This window comes from Pteropus medius, unplaced genomic scaffold, assembly GCF_902729225.1.
Source record: "Pteropus medius unplaced genomic scaffold, Ma_sr-lr_union100, whole genome shotgun sequence".
Classification (NCBI taxonomy): Eukaryota; Metazoa; Chordata; class Mammalia; order Chiroptera; family Pteropodidae; genus Pteropus; species Pteropus medius.
The window spans coordinates 320891-340210 of record NW_024345479.1 but is presented as its reverse complement, the minus strand read 5'-3'; the positions used below and the strand labels follow the sequence as shown (position 1 = coordinate 340210).

At 55.0% G+C, this 19320-nt stretch overlaps 2 protein-coding genes and 1 pseudogene across 2 annotated transcripts; 1 reads left to right on the top strand and 2 right to left on the bottom strand.

The window, feature by feature from the left end:
• Positions 1-2000: 2000 nt before the first annotated feature.
• Positions 2001-4192, bottom strand: CCR10 (C-C motif chemokine receptor 10). The gene is made up of 2 exons (XM_039873435.1): positions 4021-4192; positions 2001-3218 (listed from the first exon to the last, which is right to left on the bottom strand). The coding sequence occupies exons 1-2, from the start codon at positions 4042-4044 to the stop codon at positions 2151-2153; spliced, it is 1092 nt and encodes a 363-aa protein (XP_039729369.1). The 5' UTR covers positions 4045-4192; the 3' UTR covers positions 2001-2150.
• Positions 4193-4312: 120 nt separating this feature from the next.
• Positions 4313-18907, top strand: CNTNAP1 (contactin associated protein 1). Its single transcript, XM_039873444.1, has 25 exons — positions 4313-4927; positions 5767-5868; positions 5963-6156; positions 6609-6756; positions 6838-7041; positions 7596-7780; positions 8512-8655; positions 9295-9556; positions 10085-10234; positions 10493-10664; positions 11126-11232; positions 11382-11501; positions 11868-12071; positions 12273-12429; positions 12517-12644; positions 12910-13095; positions 13599-13820; positions 14076-14315; positions 15230-15583; positions 15735-15862; positions 16313-16406; positions 16596-16841; positions 16950-16997; positions 17447-17685; positions 17794-18907. The coding sequence occupies exons 1-25, from the start codon at positions 4864-4866 to the stop codon at positions 17866-17868; spliced, it is 4173 nt and encodes a 1390-aa protein (XP_039729378.1). The 5' UTR covers positions 4313-4863; the 3' UTR covers positions 17869-18907.
• On the bottom strand, positions 7973-8093 carry LOC120611319 (uncharacterized; annotated as a pseudogene).
• Positions 18908-19320: the final 413 nt, after the last annotated feature.

Genomic DNA, 19320 nt, shown 5'->3' with positions numbered 1-19320 from the left:
CTCCCTTCTTTACAGGGCGGGGTCCAATTTTCGTCACAGCCTCCTTTGCCCAATCCCTGTGCCTGGCGCCGGGCGCGGCCACCAATCAAGCTAGTGAAACCGCGGCGGGTTGCATCATGTGCCACTGGCTCGGTGACAGCGGGGAGGGACAGGGGAATTGGGAGGGAGGGGACGGTGCGATGTTAGCCACGCCTTCGTCTCTGAGGTCGTACAGGGAGTGCTAGTGACGTCACGGAAGCCCTCCTTTAAGCTCTTGTTTTAACTCTTGACTCACTAACCAACAGATTAAAAACCCTCCTGAGAAGGAATTTTGGAGAACCAAGGCCATAGGACATCGAGGAAAGCCTCAGTTGCTGGCCTCTGAACCTGTCTCGTCTCACGGTCCCTGAGAAAGGAAAGAGCCTTAGCTACCTGTGCAAAGCACAGCTCTAGATGTGGCCCTCGCCCATGGGTGAAGGAGTCTAGTTCCTCGACCTGAGTCACCTCCTTTCTGAAGTGAAGTGCAGACTTAGGCCGAAAATAAATCTAATTTAGAGCGCACAAGCTCACTGAACTCCAGTGGGGAGGGCAACTTGGGATTCTAGGGAATTCTGTGGTCTTCGGGTAGAGTGGAGTCCTCTCAGGGTGACTATCCTGCGGTTCTGTGTAGGAAGGGGTTAACCAAGGCTCAGGAGGGACGGGGCGGGGCCGCAGACGGGGCGGGGGCGACGGCGGGCGCGCGCGTGAGTTGCTGACTCAGCGGCGATTCCCGCGGTCTCCGGTGGAGGGTTCCAGGTTGGGTCGAGTGGCTGGCGTGTGGGACCCTTTGAGGATCGCCGCCATCTCCAGGTCTTCCCAGGACCCCGGCCCCTGGAAGCCGTGGTTCCGTCTCAGCCGCCGGAGGCTCTGGGAAGGAAGGCTAGCCCAAGCTGGGCGGGGCGAGACAGGGCGGGGACGTCAGGCCAGCGCCTCCCGGGAGACCTCCCCGCCACGCCCCGCCCTTCTTGCCCCAGGTCCCCAGACTGCTGGCTGGAGTGGTCCAGGCAGCAAAGCTGCCCGGATATTAAGCTGCGAGACTTGTCGCACGTGAACATCATCTTGCCTATCGTGATTGTGTAAAACAAAGACCAGGAGTCAATGCGACCGTCTCTAGAGGCCATCCCGGCCTTGTCCTGGCCCAAAATGAGTGGCCTGCACTGCGGTTTCCTAAGGGTGGAAACACCACAATTCTCTTCCCCGTCTGTATCCCAGGCCTCGACCTGCAGGGAAGTTCTTTCTGAGGTCTAACCTCTCTCTGGCAGGCTTAGTACATTTCTTCTGACCCTGTCCCCAGGAAAGACTGAGAAAGGCAGTCACCTCCACCTCCACCACGCCCATGATAACGACTCTGGAAATTTGCAAATGGGAATTCTCTCCTTGGTTTTTCTCCAAGGTGAAAAACTCCAACACTATTTTTTACATTTTTTCTTTTCACCACAGAACCTTAGAAGAGACTATGAAATGGTAATCTAATCCAAAAGCCCACCCAAAACGGGAATCTCCTGCCCCCATCCCTACCCCCACACCTTGCACAGGAACACACTGTCCCGGACAGCCTCGGCCTGAACATTCCAGAGGCGGGGAACTTGGTACTTGCTAAGGCAGCCATTACTGGATAGCACTCTGGTTGTTAGAAAGCTCTATCTTACGCTGTTTCAAGAGGAACCCCCCACCCCTCCTCTCCTGGCAGCTTTCCCACCTCGCCTCTGTTAGCAGAGACCGGGTGAAAGTGGAGGGGGTGTCAATGCCTGGAGCTTCAACAGGCCCAGCAGCCCCCCCACTACGACCCAGGCTCTCAGCACCTTCCACCGAAAGCCAAGCGCCTTGGAGGTGGGGCGGGGGGGAGAAGGGGGAGAGGGGAGAGAGAGAGAGGGAGGAGGAGGAGGAGGGGAGGAGGAGGAGGGTGGACAGGCATGGTTGCCCTGCTACAAATCACTTCCAAGTTGGTGACTCAAAAATAGTAACAGTTGTTGGATTGCGTCTCATTTCCATGTTATTAATTTAATGTGGCAAAATACAGAAGCAATTCCTTTAGGTCCCTACCTCTTTCAGTATTCCCCCACCTACTCCCCTTTCCCACTATCCTCCCTGATTCATTTCCTCAGCCCGCCCCCTCCTCTTGATTCGCAGCACTAGTTGTCCCAGAAGGAGCCACTGTGGGTCTCAGTGGGAGCCGAGCAGGAAGAAAGGCGGGGCCGGCGGGGGCAGCGGCCGCCGGGGTGAGGCCCTGGGCTGCAGCCACCACCCCGGAGCAGCCTTCGTAGGTCCTGGCGGAAGCGCAAGCCCAGAAAGGCGTAGAGCACCGGGTTGAGGCCGCAACGGGCTAGAGCCAGGCCCCCGGTCACCAGCAGTGCCAGGTCCTTGCGCTTGCTGGCAGGGCAGCTCCGCTCGCGGGCGGCCAGTAGGTCGGCGGTATCCAATAGCAGGGCGAGACTGTAGGGCAGCTGCAGAACCACGAAGGCCGCCACCAAGGCCACCACGACGCGCAGCGCGCGCCGGCGCTCCGGCCCCCTGGCGGCCAGCAGCGTGCGTCCCAGGAGCGCATAGCAGGCCGCCATGACGCCCAGTGGCAGCACGAAGCCCAGGACCACCTGCCCCACTGCGCTCGCCCCCTTCACGGTCTGCGTGAGGCCCTCGGGGAAGATGAGACGGCAGCGCCGCTGGCCTTCTCGCTGCCCATCCTGGCTGAAAAGAAGAGCAGGCAGCGCCAGGAACAGCGACAGCAGCCACACCATGACTGAGACCAAGTGTGCTCTGCCGGGCCTGGAGCGCCTGGGTCCAGCTGGGAGGGCACGAGTAATGGCCACGTAGCGGTCGGCGCTGATACAGGCCAAGAAGAGGAAGCCGGCATGGAAGGAGGCTGAGTAGAGACCCGAGATGGCACGGCAGGTGACACTTCCCAGACTCCAGCCCTGCAGAGCCCCAGCTGCAGCAAAGGGCAGAGTCAGGGCCAGCAGAAGGTCGGCCAGGGCCAGCTGGAGCAGGTGGGCGGAGGTAGGGGATCGGGCAGCGCGACGGGCCGCCAGGTGGGTGGCCAGGACCAGGCCATTGCCTGCCAGACCCAGGGCAGCAACCGTCAGGGATACACTGGGTTGGAAGGCCCGACTGAAAGCCTGGACATCTGCCTTGTAGCAGAGCTCTGGCAATGGCTCAACGGAGTATGCCTCCTCATCGGCCCCGGAGTAGGGGCCCCAGGAAACCTGGGAATGTCAAAATGAGAGGAGAGACCTTATGAGACATCTTCCCAGTCCCAGCCCCCTCCTACATATGACTTCCAAGCTGGGGTGTGACCAGGTACAACCATACACGGGGAGAAGACACAAATTCTTCTCCACACTCTTCCCAGCACACCCTCAACAGGCCTTGACTTCCCTTGTACTTCTGACTCTGCATCCAGCTTTTTGGGTGACCTTGAACAAGCCACTTGCTCTATCTGGATCTCGGATAGAGCCTAATACGTAATGTCAAGATTAGAAATTGTAACCAGCCCACATGGCAGTGTTGTTTGAAATAGAAAGATAATGGATATGAAGTATCTGTGCTCTTCATAGGCCAAGGGTCTGTATTATTAATAAATGTTAGAGCTTCAGTTCTGCTTGCAGCGCCCTCTCCTGGAAGAACTCCCACATGCAGGCTTTGCCTCAGAACTGGTGGCCAAACCACAGATCTCCTTTCCCTTTTCCGCTCCGCACCCCACCTCTACCTCCAGTACAGGTGCACTGAACAACTCATGACAAGCCCGTCTCAAGAACTGGGGCTCAGGTTTTTGGTTAAGACTTTGGACCTCTATGTTCAGCTTGCCCTCCCCCTCATCCCCAGTCCCATCCCTCAACCCCAGCCTCACATAACCAGCCCCATTTACATGGAGGGCCCCAGACCCAAATGGCTACAGGCATCCTGGATGGGTTATAGCACAGAAGAGGCCTATTGCCAGATGTGGAATCCCATCCCTTCACTTTACCCTCCCTCTCTGTAATTCTTCCCCCCTGTCCCCACGCCCACCTGCTCTGCGGGCTCAGTCCCCATCTCTGGCTACACCGGTTTCTGAGGTATAGCCACTGGGGAGAGAAGTTAAATTAGTGGTACAGGAAGGAAGGGGCGGGGAGAGGGGCCAAGAAGGCGGTGGGGATTAGGGTCTGTGGGCCCTCTTTATCTACCTCCACCCCTAATTTCACTTTACCCTGCCAGTAGAAAGAGGTTTTTGGAATATCCTTATTTGCTAGCTACCTGTGTGATCTTGAGTAAGTTCGTTTGATCTCTCTGAGCCTCAGATTTTTCATCTGCAAAGTGGAGTAAGGTAAAAATGCTGAATTCACAGGGTTATGAGGGTGCCTAGCAAGGGTGCTTGGAGCATAATTTGCCTTCAGAAAATGTTAGAATCTTTTACTTGCTCTTCTCCCCTTCTCCAGGCTTTTGGGTTTTTCAGGACCTCCTTTCCCCCACCCCTGAGACCACAGTCTCTGCCAGCCTCGGGTTATTCAGGGTATTTCCCGGTGGCTGGAGGTTCTCTACCCCCACCCTTTCGCAGCAGAGCTGAGGCTCGCGCTTGCGCGGGGTCCGGGAAAACGGCGCGTGTCAGGAGAGAGAGGCTGGGGAGGGGGGAGGTGAGAGGAGAGAGGGCGGAAAGGAGAGGAGAGAGAGAACAGCGGAGAACCAGGAACGACAGCGAGGGGGTTGGGGGGAGAAGGGTTGGGGGAGAGAGGAAAGAGGGAGGGGTGGGTAAGGAGGAGAGACAGCGATCCGCTGCGAACCCCAGGAGAGCTGGGAGCCGGCGGTGAAACTGGTGGAGCCTTAGCCTGAGCAGGGCACTGGGAGGCGGCCGCCGAGACTCTTCAGCCCTGCAGAATGCTTCTCCGGCTCTTCTGCACCTTGCTCGCCGCGGTCTCAGGAGCCCAGGGCTGGGGCTACTGTGAGTGCCGGGCTTGGAAGCCGGCAGGGTTGGGCCTAGGAGCCCAAAGCCTGCAGGGCGGGTCCCGCACCGCATTGCGGCTAGGTGGTCGCGGGTCCCTTCCAGGCCGGCGCGCGCTCGCTCTGTCATCCTTTCCTGCCTCTCCTCCGCGCTCCGCAATGCAGGCTGGCGGCTGGCGTGCGGGCTCCGGCTGGGGCTGGGCTCGTGGTCGAGGATAGAGTCGGTCTCGGCCGGGATTTGGGACAGAGATCCAAACGGGAACTTGTGCCTGGATTTGAGAGTTGAGGATAAGGGTGTTATTGGTGATTGGGGCTAGGGTTAAGGTTTGGCGGGGGCCCGAGGCTGGGCTTGGAACTGGCCCAGGGGCTAGGGTTTGGGGCTGGGATCCAAGCAGGAGTTGGTGCCCCCGATTGATACTAAGGTTGGATATGTTGCTGGCGATGGTACCAGAACTAGCTGGGTTTGGGACCAAGGCCTGGATTTGGGGTTGGTGTAGGTTCGGGGTGCTAATGAGTGAGATTGATGCTCAGGCTAGGGCTAGATTGGTGTCTTGGGCTGACTCAGATTCCAGAAGATGCTGATCATGTTTTGGGGAGTACTGAGCTGGGTTGGTACCAGGGCAGGAACAGGGCTAGGGAGGGTCTGGCCTAGGGGCTTCCCCAGGAGGAGAAAGCAGCTTCCCCTGAGTGTGCAGCCCAGGTTGAGTAGATGGCTTAAGTTAGGGCTAGGTTAGCAGCTGGAGGACCAAGAAGGAGGAGATCCATTTGCTCAGAATGCCTGGCCTTCGGAAAGACCTGGGAGGGGCCGCCCTGACTAACATGTCCATTCCCTCAACCCAGACGGCTGCGATGAGGAGCTGGTTGGTCCCCTGTATGCACGCTCCCTGGGTGCCTCCTCCTATTATGGACTCTTCACTACACCACGCTTTGCTCGGCTGCACGGTGAGCGTCAGGTGCTTCATTGTGGTGTGAAGGACTCTGGAGAGCTTGGGAGTAAAGGGGGAGCCAGTGGTGAAAGCCCTTGCCTCTTCTATAGGCATAAGTGGATGGTCTCCCCGGATTGGGGACCCGAATCCCTGGCTCCAGATCGACTTAATGAAGAAGCATCGGATCCGGGCTGTGGCCACACAGGGCTCCTTTAACTCGTGGGACTGGGTCACACGTTACATGCTGCTCTACGGTGACCGAGTGGACAGCTGGACGCCGTTCTACCAGCAAGGGCACAACGCGGTACTCCAGGCCCCTAAGTACCACTTGGGGAACCTCCTCGGCTCTGTGACCTGGGCTGGGCGCTAGCTTTTGGGGAAAAGAAGGAGGCGGTGGTGAGGGCACAGATGAGCAGTGCCTTCCGCTCCAGGGACTCAGCCCAGAGGGATTGTCAGCTCACCGTGTGTGCAAGACATTCCTGGATGACAGGGTTTAACGTACTTTAGGGTAAAATCTGGGAGAGCTTCTTGAAGGAGGTGACACCTGAGTTGAGCTTTGAGGAAATAATAGGATATTGGGAGAGGACACTAAGCTAGGGACTGTGTTTACATAAAGCCATGAAGGCAGGGGAGATCAAGGAGTGTTTGCTTTCCGGAAGTTGAGATTGGCCGGCTGTGACAACTGTGGACCGGGTGGCTGTGGGGGAAACAAGCAGAGGGTGGGGACCTTGTCACTCCTCTTCCCTTCCCCCTCAGACCTTCTTCGGTAACGTGAATGAGTCGGCAGTGGTGCGCCACGACCTGCACTACCACTTCACGGCGCGCTACATCCGCATCGTGCCCTTGGCTTGGAACCCGCGCGGCAAGATCGGCCTGAGGCTCGGCCTCTACGGCTGCCCTTACAGTAAGGATGCGGAGGTCGTGGCGGGGGCCTGGAGATGAACAGTCTCCCGGTCCCCTGGCTCACCTACGGTCGTTCGCGCAGAGTCGGACGTGCTCTACTTCGACGGCGACGACGCCATCTCGTACCGCTTCCCGCGAGGGGTCAGCCGGAGCCTGTGGGACGTGTTCGCCTTCAGCTTCAAGACCGAAGAGAAAGATGGGCTCCTGCTGCACGCCGAGGGAGCCCAGGGCGACTACGTGACACTAGAGCTGCAGGGGGCGCACTTGCTGCTGCACATGAGCCTGGGTGAGCTCAGCGACCCTGGGTGTGACCCTTGAGGCGCTCCCGCCTCACCCCTCGGTGCACCTCCTCCGCGAAGCCTCGCGCACTTCCGATGTTTCCCCTCCTAATTGGACCAACCCGCCTTTTTCGTGTAGATTTTAGTGCTAGCAAAACACTGGATTCCTAGTCAGGAGAACTGGATTCCCGTCTCAGCTCCACTACCTACCAGTGGTGCGACCTTGGACAAGACACTTTCCCAGTCTCAGTCTCCTCCTTGTAAAGTCGTTATCTACACAGACCCCAGAAGAGTTATTTGGTATCGCATTAGCTCTTCATAAAATCCACATGATGATGTAAAGCAGCTATCATGCCTCAAGTTTTACTGATAGGAAAACAGAGGCTCAGAGAGGTTAAATGACTTACCCTAAGTCACATCCTCACCAAGGACCAGGCTCTCAGTGGCCCAATCTCTATATGCCCACTCTCCCTGGCTGCTGCCACTGCTGCTCTGCCTGGGGGTTAGAGCTGGCTGGGGTTCTCCAGGTTCCTGGGCTGACTCTGCCCCACCCCGCCCTCAGGCAGCAGCCCCATCCAGCCAAGGCCTGGTCACACCACGGTGAGTGCTGGCGGTGTCCTCAACGATCAGCACTGGCATTACGTGCGTGTGGACCGATTTGGCCGCCAAGCGAATCTCACCCTGGATGGCTACGTGCAGCGTTTCATTCTCAATGGCGACTTTGAGAAACTGAACCTGGACACGGAGGTGAGTGGAGCTGGGGATGCACCATTTGGTTGAGTGCGGTGCTAGGTGAGTCAGTGGTGGACAGCATTTCTCTCCAGCAGAGGTAAGGCCTTGTTTTCTGATTCCTGAATATCCTAGGCAGCTCTTGGCAAACTTGTGGCTCATAGAAAGGCCTGGTTTTTTGTTTGTTTTGTTTTTGTTTTTGTTTTAAAACACCTACAGCACCTGGTCTTCCTAGGTGGTCTCCCATTCAAGTATTAACCAGGCCCGACCTTGCTTAGCTTCCGAAATCAGACGAGAGCAGGCACACGTTCAGGGTGGCATGGCCATAGAAGAAAGGCCTTGAATTTTGTTGTGGCATCGTTGTTGCTGTTAGCATGCAGATTCCTGGGCACCACCCCAGAACTCCCGAAATGGGGTCTGGAAATCTGGATTTTGGAGATCAGGCAAGATGACAATATTGCCCCCTTGGATTGCCTAACTGTGGAGTTGGTAAAGACCCTGGCCCTGATCTGCAGATAAATAATCCTAGAAAGGCTTATTGACTTACCCAAGGGCCTGCAGCCAATTTGTGGTGGAATCAGGTTAGAACCCGAGCCAAGGAAGGCCCAGTGAGCTTCCGGCTTTAATACCGATACCAAGGAAATGTGTGTTTCAAGTCTTTTATAAAGCTTTATGGCCAGGAATGCGAGAAAGGTGTGCAGGCTCCCGCACCCAGGGAACCTCACTCCCCAACCCCCCTATCCCCGCAGATGTTCATCGGGGGTCTGGTGGGCGCAGCACGTAAGAACCTCGCCTATCGACATAATTTCCGCGGCTGCATAGAAAATGTAATCTTCAACCGTGTCAACATCGCAGACCTGGCCGTGAGGCGCCATTCACGGATCACCTTCGAGGCTAGTGGCTAGGGGATCTGGGAGGACGGGACATCAAAGTCGCTCGAAAAGCAAAGAGGTGGAGCGGGAAGAGATTTTGACAAAAGCCCAGGACCTCTCTCTCCCCAGCCAGATGCTCAAGTGGGGGGCATCACCGACTAACAGGAGGTGCAAAGACCACCCCTCTACCTCCCAGTTAAGAAGCTATGGTCCGGTTCAACCACTTCCTGAATTAATAGATGAGGAAAATAAAGTGCAGAGGCCGGGAGTGGCTTGGCCAGAGGGCACGCAGTTGCGCTGTGGCTTAGTAGGGACTTGAACCTAGGGTAGTTTTGGTGTGCTCATCTCCTCACCCGCTCAGGAGCCGCAGTCTAGGGCCTCTGCCCGGTAGTCGACGGGAAATCGTCTCTGGACGCTGGAAGAAAGGAATGGAGGCGGTCGCCCTGGAGACAGTGTAGATCAGTGATAGCGAGCCAGCCGAGACGCCCCCTACAGCCGGACATGTTTCTGGAGGGTGGGAATGGTCAGAGTTGGAGGTCTTACCGCCACGCCCCCACGCCGAGGGAGTGCCTTGATAAAGATCTTAGACCTGTGTGAAAATGGGCAGAGGCGGGCTGGGGCATGGCTCGCTTATTGGTGGAGCCTCACTTTCGCCTCCAGGGTAAGGTGGCATTCCGCTGTCTGGATCCGGTTCCTCACCCGGTCAACTTCGGAGGTCCTCACAACTTCGTGCAAGTGCCTGGCTTCCCGCGCCGCGGCCGCCTCGCAGTCTCCTTTCGCTTCCGCACCTGGGACCTCACCGGCCTGCTACTTTACTCCAGCCTGGGGGACGGGCTGGGCCATGTGGAGCTGATGCTCAGCGAAGGGCAGGTCAACGTGTCCATTGCGCAGACTGGCCGAAAGAAGCTCCAGTTTGCCGCTGGTGAATAGTGGAGGGAGGGAGCAGGAGGCGGGGACTGGCCGCAGGCGGAAGGCACTAGTAGCCCAGAAAAGGGCAGAGAAGAGGAGGGGAGGTTGTAGGCCTGGACCTGGGCCTTTGCATACTGGAGTGGGTGAGGGAGTGAAGGGAGCAGAGCAGGAGGTCCCAGAGCCCTGGGAAAAAGTGGGAGTGGATGGAGGCAGCTGGGGCTGGGGGCAGATCTGAGGGGCTAAGAGTGCTGGGAGAAGCAGGAAGGCTGAGAGTCCTGGTATTCTCCAGTTCCAGAGGATCTCTGGAGGTGTTTGTTATTCATTTATGACTTTGCGGACTCTATATCAGCTGCTGGGGTTATGGATAGTGAATAGAGACATTCGGAGCTCTCGCCAGTGTGATAAGTGTAACGATGGGTGGGGGGGACATATAGGCTGCTGTTGGGACACAGAGTGGGGGGGTGTTCCTTCCCCGGGCAAGACATATTTCTTCTAGAATGTGGTGCTTTCCCCACCCACAGCAACCTTCTTTTCTGTCCAGGGTACCGCCTGAATGATGGCTTTTGGCATGAGGTGAATTTTGCGGCACAGGAAAACCATGCAGTCATCAGCATTGATGATGTGGAAGGGGCAGAGGTCAGGGTCTCATACCCACTGCTGATCCGTACAGGGACCTCATACTTCTTTGGGGGTAAGTGGGGACCAACTTGGCCAGACCTCTTTTTCTGGGTGGCAAGTCTCCACCTCAGTCCACCCAGATGAGGCTGCATGGAGAACTTTGTAGAGATAAATCCTTCTTTCCCCTCTGGGGCCTTGGGATCTCAATGGTCAGTGCCATTGTCTATTGGCCCCCTTTTCTCCTTCATGTCTGGCTCTCCCTTGGCATCTCCCTGGGGGAGGGTCTCTGGGGTCTCTCATGGGGAGGACCTCACAGAGATGGTTTCTCCAGGTTGTCCCAAGCCAGCCAGTCGATCAGGCTGCCACTCCAACCAGACAGCATTCCATGGCTGCATGGAGCTGTTCAAAGTGGATGGTCAACTGGTCAACCTGACTCTAGTGGAGGGCCGGCGGCTTGGATACTATGCTGAGGTCCTCTTTGACACATGTGGCATCACTGATAGGTATCTAGAAGCCCCTCTCCCAACAAGAGGTGACGCTCTCCAAAGCCCTCTTCCATGGTCTCCCAGTAAGAGCAGACTTTCTCAATAATCTCCCTTCTCCTGGTCCCAGCTTCTCACTCTCCAGCACTTGGGAGATGATTCTTCCTTGACCTCTCGCCTCCTATTTCTTCACTTAAAGTGACACATGCTCAGAATTAAAATGAAGCATCTATTTTTTTGGTCTAGAGGGTTTTATTTGGGGGTGGGGGGTGATAAGGCATTGTTTGTTCTTTTGGGGAAAGGGAAACAGTAGTACTTGAGCTCTGAGGCCTGCATCATGCCCCAGCATTTAGGCTCATGCCTGGCTCGTTAGGTGAGGTGTGTCTCACTGGGTTCTGGTACTTTCAAGAGCTGGGAGTGGAGCCTGTAGGATCAGACTCCACTCTCAAGCTCCTTCCCTTGGTGTTGGCCTCCTTCTCTAGGTGTAGCCCTAACATGTGTGAGCATGATGGACGCTGCTACCAGTCTTGGGATGACTTCATCTGCTACTGCGAACTGACAGGCTACAAGGGGGAGACCTGCCACCAACGTAAGCCAGCTGGGATGTGGGAGAGAGTCATGGACAGGGGAGGTCAGGAGAAGGTTGCTGGGGATCATGAAGTTGCTAAAGACGGTGGGGCTGGCCCTCCTAGTCCTCTGACCCCATAATTGCCTTTTCCCCACCCCACTACCTACCAGCTTTATATAAGGAATCCTGTGAGGCTTATCGACTCAGTGGGAAAACTTCTGGAAACTTCACCATTGATCCTGATGGCAGTGGCCCCCTGAAGCCATTTGTAGTGTACTGTGATATCCGAGGTAAGTGGCTCTGATGGATGAAGGGGCAGCTGACAAGGCTATGTGGAGGTGTGGGAGAAACAGGGAAAGACTGAAGAGTGGGCAGGGGCCAGTAAGATTTAACTGTGTTGGGGGTAAAGGAGATCAGAGGGGACAAGGGACACTCAGGAATTTGTAATCTAGCCTTGCAGATAAATTCCAGCTTCCTGATGCATTCCAGCTATCTCGTTTCCAGCCTACAATGTTGAGAGCCCAGAGCTGAGCTGGAATGGAGCTGCTGGCCACATTTACTGGCTCTGAGTTGCAGCAGTAGTGGTAGAGGTGGGCAGGGAGATGGGTAGAAAATGCCCATCTCCAGCCAGAGTTCTGTCCCATCCCCTCCACCAGAGAACCGGGCATGGACAGTTGTGCGTCATGACAGGCTGTGGACAACTCGGGTGACAGGTTCTAGCATGGAACGGCCATTCTTGGGGGCTGTCCAGTACTGGAATGCATCCTGGGAGGAAGTCAGCGCCCTGGCCAATGCTTCACAGCACTGTGAACAGTGGATCGAGTTCTCCTGTTACAATTCCCGGCTGCTCAACACTGCAGGTTGGGGCTGGGATCAGGGAGGGCGAGGTGGAGAGCTGGAGGAGAGGCCAGTGGGGGCCTGGGAGAAGAAAACCAGACAGTTCAGCTAAGCCCTGGGCTAGAAGATTCAAGCAGGGGTCTGGGCCACTTAGAAGGGTGGGAGGGGAGCCTAGAGACTAATGGAGGGATAGGGCCTGCAAACTTCCTGCACCTCTTCTCCAGGAGGCTACCCGTACAGCTTTTGGATTGGCCGAAATGAGGAACAGCACTTCTACTGGGGAGGCTCGCAGCCTGGGATCCAGCGCTGTGCCTGTGGTCTGGACCGGAGCTGCGTGGACCCCGCTCTGCACTGTAACTGTGATGCTGACCAGCCCCAGTGGTGAGGGGGTGGGCAAAGCAACAGGGCTTTCAGGATTCTGGGGCAGGTGAGTGGCAGGGGCTGAGCCACTGCATCTTGCCCCCACAGGAGAACTGACAAAGGACTGCTGACCTTTGTGGACCATTTGCCTGTTACTCAGGTGGTGGTGGGGGATACGAACCGCTCTACTTCTGAGGCCCAGTTCTTCCTGAGGCCTCTGCGCTGCTATGGCGATCGTGAGTGGCAGACTCCTTATGTGTGACTTCCAGGGTTGGCTCTCCAGTTTTCCAAAATCTAGGCCACATGACTCACTGGGCACCTCTAGGACGCACGGCCAGACACCCCAGGTCTTGCTGCAATATGACCCCCATCTGTGTTGTTCCTTATTCTCTTTCCCTACCTTCCCTTACCCAACCTGAGGCTGCTTTCTCCCCCCACCCCACCTCACCCCACACACACCCCTCCAGACCCCCTAAGGCCTTCCTCCATCTGGTTTTATAGGAAATTCCTGGAACACCATCTCCTTCCACACTGGGGCTGCACTACGCTTTCCTCCAATCCGTGCCAACCACAGCCTTGACGTCTCCTTCTACTTCAGGACCTCGGCTCCCTCAGGAGTATTCCTAGAGAATATGGGAGGCTCTTACTACCAGTGGTGCCGACCTTACGTGCGGGTGGAACTAAACAGTGAGCAGGCACAATGGTTAAGGACATGGGGTAGATGACAATCTCTGGGGATAAATGGGGTAGGTGGAGGCTGGGGAAGGAGACAAGGGCAGACGCCTTTTGAGAGGCAGCATGGAGAGGGCTTTTGATGACCCTGGGTTCTAGACCCAGCTCTGCTTTGATAGCTGGCATTGTGACCTGGGGCACCCAGTTTGCCTCTCTGGGCCTTAGCCCCCTTACTTGTAAATAAGGAAGCTGGATTCCTGAGGTGTCTCCTGCGTGACTAGCTATGCTGCTAACCTAAGAAGTGGGGCTGGGAAGCTGGCTCTAGGGATCTACAAATTTGGGAGACCAGGGGTAGGTATAAGGTTAAACAGTTTATGGGTTTTGTCCTAGGCTGTAGATAAACTGAAGGAACACTTAAGGAGCTCCAAAGAGTGAAGAAGAGAGGTTGTATTAGGTGAGGACTCTGTGAGGGATCTTGGAGGTCTGAGTCCTCTCCTCTTCACCCCCATATTGTCCAGCATCCCGGGATGTGGTCTTTGCCTTCGATGTGGGAAATGGAGATGAGAACCTGACAGTACACTCAGATGACTTTGAGTTCAATGACGATGAGTGGCACCTGGTCCGGGCTGAAATCAACGTGAAGCAGGCCCGGCTCCGTGTAGATCACCGACCCTGGGTGGTGCGGCCTATGCCTCTACAGACCTACATCTGGCTAGAGTATGACCAGCCCCTCTATGTTGGTGAGCAGCAACCCAGAGGCAGGTCTGAAGCATCCTTCACCTTCCCGCTCTCTCAAAGCTGCTCTCCTTGTTTCCAGAAACCCCATGTCTTAGGTCCCAATGCCCTCTGCTTCAGAGTGAGCTAAAGGCCCACCTTTCCTCTCTAGTCCCTGGCTCCATTCCATTCTTCTAGCCCCCTTGGCTTCCCTCCTAACCTTAATATTTATAGCTGTCTCTTGCTCTTCACCCATTTCTTGAACTGCTCACCATTCTCAGGATCTGCAGAGCTTAAGAGGCGCCCCTTTGTGGGCTGCTTGAGGGCTATGCGTCTGAATGGAGTGACTCTGAACCTGGAAGGCCGTGCCAATGCCTCTGAGGGTACCTCGCCCAACTGCACAGGCCACTGCACCCACCCCCGGTTCCCCTGTTTCCATGGAGGCCGCTGTGTGGAGCGCTACAGCTACTATACATGTGACTGTGACCTCACAGCCTTCGATGGGCCATACTGCAACCACGGTCAGTGCTGCTGGTTATAGGAGGACAGGGAGTCATAGGGTGTAAGGGGATAGAGGATGGAAGAGAAAGAAGGAGGGTATAACGTCAGCACCAGGGAAAACTGGAGTTGTCCCTGGGTTCCTGAGCTCTGAACTGGGGCCGTTAGGTAGCTGAAGATGCTAGGTGACTCCAAAGGCATAAAGTGGGGCAAGGGAGGGATGGTTCATCTGGTAGTAAAAGAACTCAAAGCAACAAGCAAATAACTTCCCCATCTTCCCACTATCACCAAGGTAACACAGGTTACTCCCCTTGCAAGCATATCCACCACAGACTGCATGATGCCCTCCTATGCCATTTCCTATCTGACATTTGCTGCACTCCTAAAACATGTCTACAACCTGGTTCTTGGTTAAGGAGAGCCCTGTCATTCACCACAGCAAGATTTCTGCATATATGCCCAGACTGCATCCTCTCTAAGGCTGGTCTAGGAGGATGCATGAGCAGGTAGGTTACTGATGGGAAGTCTGCTGGAGGAGGGAGATACAGGGACTTAGAGACCAACAGAAGACCTTTCTTTGGTCTAGGTTTGGAAGTGTGAGTAGTGGTGAGTGTACCAGATAGGGTCATGATATCTCAATTCTAATCTTGGCTCCTCTATCTCCACTTACTGTGTATCCTTAATCAAGTCACTAACCCATTTCTGAGCTTCAGTTTCCCCACCTGTAAAATGCAGGGGCTGGATTAATCTTTTACCTTTCCCATGGTTTTAAGATTCCACTCTGTGACAGAAGGACTCAAGGGGACCTAAAAGTGAAGGGAGGTGTGTTGTGGCAGTGGCAGAAACTGAGGGCAAGTCCTGGGTGTGTGTGTGTGGATGACATACACAATGTCTGAATGTGGGAACAGAAGCCCTGACCTCACTATCTTGCCTTCAGATATCGGTGGTTTCTTTGAGCCCGGCACCTGGATGCGCTATAACCTGCAGTCGGCGCTGCGTTCTGCAGCCCGGGAGTTTTCCCACATGCTGAGCCGGCCAGTGCCAGGCTATGAGCCGGGCTACATCCCTGGCTACGACACTCCTGGCTATGTGCCTGGCTACCACGGCCCTGGGTACCGTCTGCCTGACTACCCACAGCCCGGCCGGCCTGTGCCAGGTTACCGGGGGCCTGTCTACAACATTACTGGAGAAGAAGTGTCCTTCAGCTTCAGCACCCACTCTGCCCCTGCCGTCCTGCTTTATGTCAGCTCCTTTGTGCGTGACTACATGGCTGTGCTCATCAAGGAAGACGGTAAGCTCCCGACAGACTCTCTCCCTCAACTCCAGCTTGCTCCAGTGCACCCCTCATTTTCATAACTTGATTCACTGGGGACCCAAGCAATCTTAGAAGATGGGGATTGTGGGAGCTGACAGACTCCCTCTTTCTCTTCTCTACTGCACAGGGACCCTGCAACTGCGCTATCAGCTGGGCACCAGTCCCTACGTATACCAACTAACCACCCGACCAGTCACTGATGGCCAGCCCCACAGTGTCAACATCACCCGGGTCTACCGCAACCTCTTCATCCAGGTATGTGTAGATGGAGTGGACCAGTTCAGGTGTAAGTTCCTGTAATCTAGGTGTTGGCACCCAGGAAAATGTCAAATATTTAGCATTTGTGAGCATATGCCAATTTACAGAGGACTTTCATGTCTATCACCTCATGAGACTCAAAACAGGTCTATGAGGCAGTTTGGGCAGGCAGGTGTTCTTATTATCTCTGTTTTACAAATGAGTAAATGGGCTCAGAAAAGTGAGTTTCCCCAAAGTCAAACCACTGGGAAGCTGCAGAAACAGGGCTCGAAACCAGGTTGTTGGGTTTTTAATACCAAATCCTACATCTGGGTCCAGGAATCACTCAACCTAAGACTGAGCTAGGACTTACCGCCACTTTAGACAGAGCTCAGAGTTCCTGCATGGTCTTGGCTCCGTCTGCCTCTGGTTCTCCCTCCTTCATCTCCTTTCCCTTCCCTGCCTCAGGTGGACTACTTCCCACTGACAGAACAGAAGTTCTCACTGTTGGTGGACAGCCAGCTGGACTCGCCCAAGGCCTTGTATCTAGGGCGTGTAATGGGTAAGCTATGGGTGAGAATGCGTTTTGGATTAAGAAGTGAGTGAAGTCCCTGGAACCTAAAGGAGAGTGAAGGAACTGAGAATGGCGGTAAAGGTGGTGATAAAGATGAGCAAAACCTATGCATGGTGAGAGGGAGCAAGGCTATTGGTGGTCCAAGCCCCTTTCCTTCTGGACCCGCCTCTCCTTCAGAGACAGGAGTAATTGATCCGGAGATCCAGCGCTACAACACACCAGGTTTCTCGGGCTGCCTGTCCGGTGTTCGATTCAACAATGTGGCTCCCTTGAAGACCCACTTCCGAACCCCTCGACCCATGACAGCTGAACTAGCTGAGGCCCTTAGAGTTCAGGGAGAACTGTCTGAATCTAACTGTGGAGCCATGCCACGTCTTGTATCAGAGGTGCCACCTGAGCTGGATCCCTGGTATCTGCCCCCAGGTACAATGCCGGGACACAGAAGAGGGAGGGAGGGGAGGGACAACAGGGAAGGAAAATGATTCTTAACACGGAGGAAGCTTTTCCTAACTGGTGCTTTCTCCTCTTCAGACTTCCCATACTACCACGACGATGGATGGGTTGCCATACTTTTAGGCTGTGAGTAGTGCGATCACTACCCTGACCTCCTAACCCCACCCTCTGACTGTCAGCATTCTCTTCTGCCCAGTATCCCTAGGGCTGAAGGCACTGGGTGCACAGTGGTGCGAAGAAGGATGAGATAGGCTGGAGATTTTTATGTGTTTGAGGATGTTATAGACTTTTAATTGGAATATTAAAATGGGTCAATGGCTAAGGAATGAGGAAATGGGGGTACAGTAGAGATGAGAAATTAGGGGTAACTACCAGGGATGTGGAAAGAGAATATTAGAAACAGAATATAGCAGGGGATAAGCCAGGAATTCAGACCTACCAGAATCTTAGGAATAGGCTGATGTAGTAGTAGAGCAGACACTGTCATACATGTATGCTTTTGGTCGAAAGCATACGTGTGTCTATATATGGGTGAGACCCCACAGATCTGAATTGTTCCTTTTTCTCTCTTTCAGTTTTGGTGGCCTTCCTGCTGTTGGGGCTGGTGGGAATGTTGGTGCTCTTCTATCTGCAAAATCATCGTTACAAGGGTTCCTACCACACCAATGAGCCCAAGGCCACCCATGATTACCATCCCGGCAGTAAACCTCCCCTACCTACTTCAGGCACTGCCCGGGCCCCAGCCCCTACACCAGCTTCCACCCAAGTTCAAGCCCCAGCTTCAGCCTCCAATGGCCCCAGCCCAGCTCCAGCTGTCCAAGCTCAGCCCCAGCCCAGGCCCAGCTGGCTCCAGCTCCAGCCCCAGCCCAGCTCAGCCCCAGCTCAGCCTCGGCCCCAGCCCCAGGCCCAGCTCCAGCTCCAGCCTTATTGTGGCCCAGCCCCTGGCCCCCGGGACCAAAACCTACCCCAGATCCTGGAAGAGTCCAGGTCTGAATGAACCAGAAGGGCTTCAGGGACCAAGTCCATTTCCTCTGAATTCCCCAGTACCTGCTTCTATTTCACCCAGTCAGGGACATTTGGCTCCTCTTAGCTGGTTCTGTTCATCCAGAGGATGCCCCTCCTGCCAAGTTTGGTGGGCAGAGCTACAGATGGGACCAAAGGGAGTGGCTGAGCCTCACTGCCTAAACCAATGCCCTGCCCATTTCCGTTTCCCCAGGCTCCTGGTTGTTTGCCTGCCCCAAAGAAGCCTCACTGGGTTGAGACAGGCCCTTCCTGCCATCCCTGTCCCAGCTGCTGCCAGGGGTTAACAGAGTGCAGGGGAGATTAACTGCCTCCCTTCAAACATTCAGTCTCAGCAGGGACAGATGTGTGGGATTGCAGGGATGCACAGGGTATGGGGGGAGGAGGCTGCTAAATCATATCCCCAGCCTCCCCACTGCCCTTCAGATCTTCCATCTGCTTCCACTCAGTTGGGGGTTAGGAAGGGCTCCATCGCTATCCCCTGCCCTGCTTTTTCTTTTTTTTACAGAGACCAAAAGGCCTCAGTTTAGCACCTTGGTACCTCCGCTGCTTCACATGCTTTAGCCAAAGCCATAAAAGTGTAGAGAGAATAATGCAGACACACCGACTAGCCAGGCCCTCCACTCTTCCTCCCTCTTCCAAGATATGCAATAGCCTTGGTGCTTGTCCAAAGGCTCAGCCCCATCTCCATTGCATGAGGAGCCCTCTTTCCTCCGCTCAGAGATGCTGCTTCGTTTGCCCAGGTCATATTCTTTATATATATATTTTGTTGCAAAGTCTCTCTCTAGAGAAACTCTATATATTACTCTAATTTTTAAATTATCAGTTTATATATAAAAGAAAAAATCAATCAACTGTTCTGTCTTGTGCCGTGCCCATGGTCTGTAGTTTGCTTCTCCTGTGTTAGGAGTCCCATGAGGTCTGCTGGTCACTCAGCCAGCCTGGTCCAGCCTCCACTCTGAAGCTGTGCTCTGAGACTCGGAGCTGTTCTAATAAAGCAGAGTGGCAGAGCTCCAGTCTGTGTGTGGTAGCTGGTGTCGTGGTTAGGGGTAAGTGAGATAGTTTTAAGGGAACTAAGCTGAGGGCCCAGGGATTTCTATGCAGAGCCCTCAGAATTTTGTATCGCCCACCAGGAACCTGACTGGTTCTTCCCAACTCCCTTCCCTCCCGCAGCCCCAGATCTCAGTGGACAAATTGGGATCAGAATGCTAAAGCTTCAGCCCAAGCTGACCCTGAACCACCATCCCTGGATCCTTCCAGATCCAAAGCACACGATACACAACTTGCCAAATGGATTCTGCCACTTTATTCAGATAAGAGGTCACAAGCCACAGGACTTTAAAGTGCGTGAAATTCACTGGCAATAAAGCCGAACATATACCAGCCTCCCTTGCCCCCAGTCCCCACCACCTCACTCCATTCATCATTA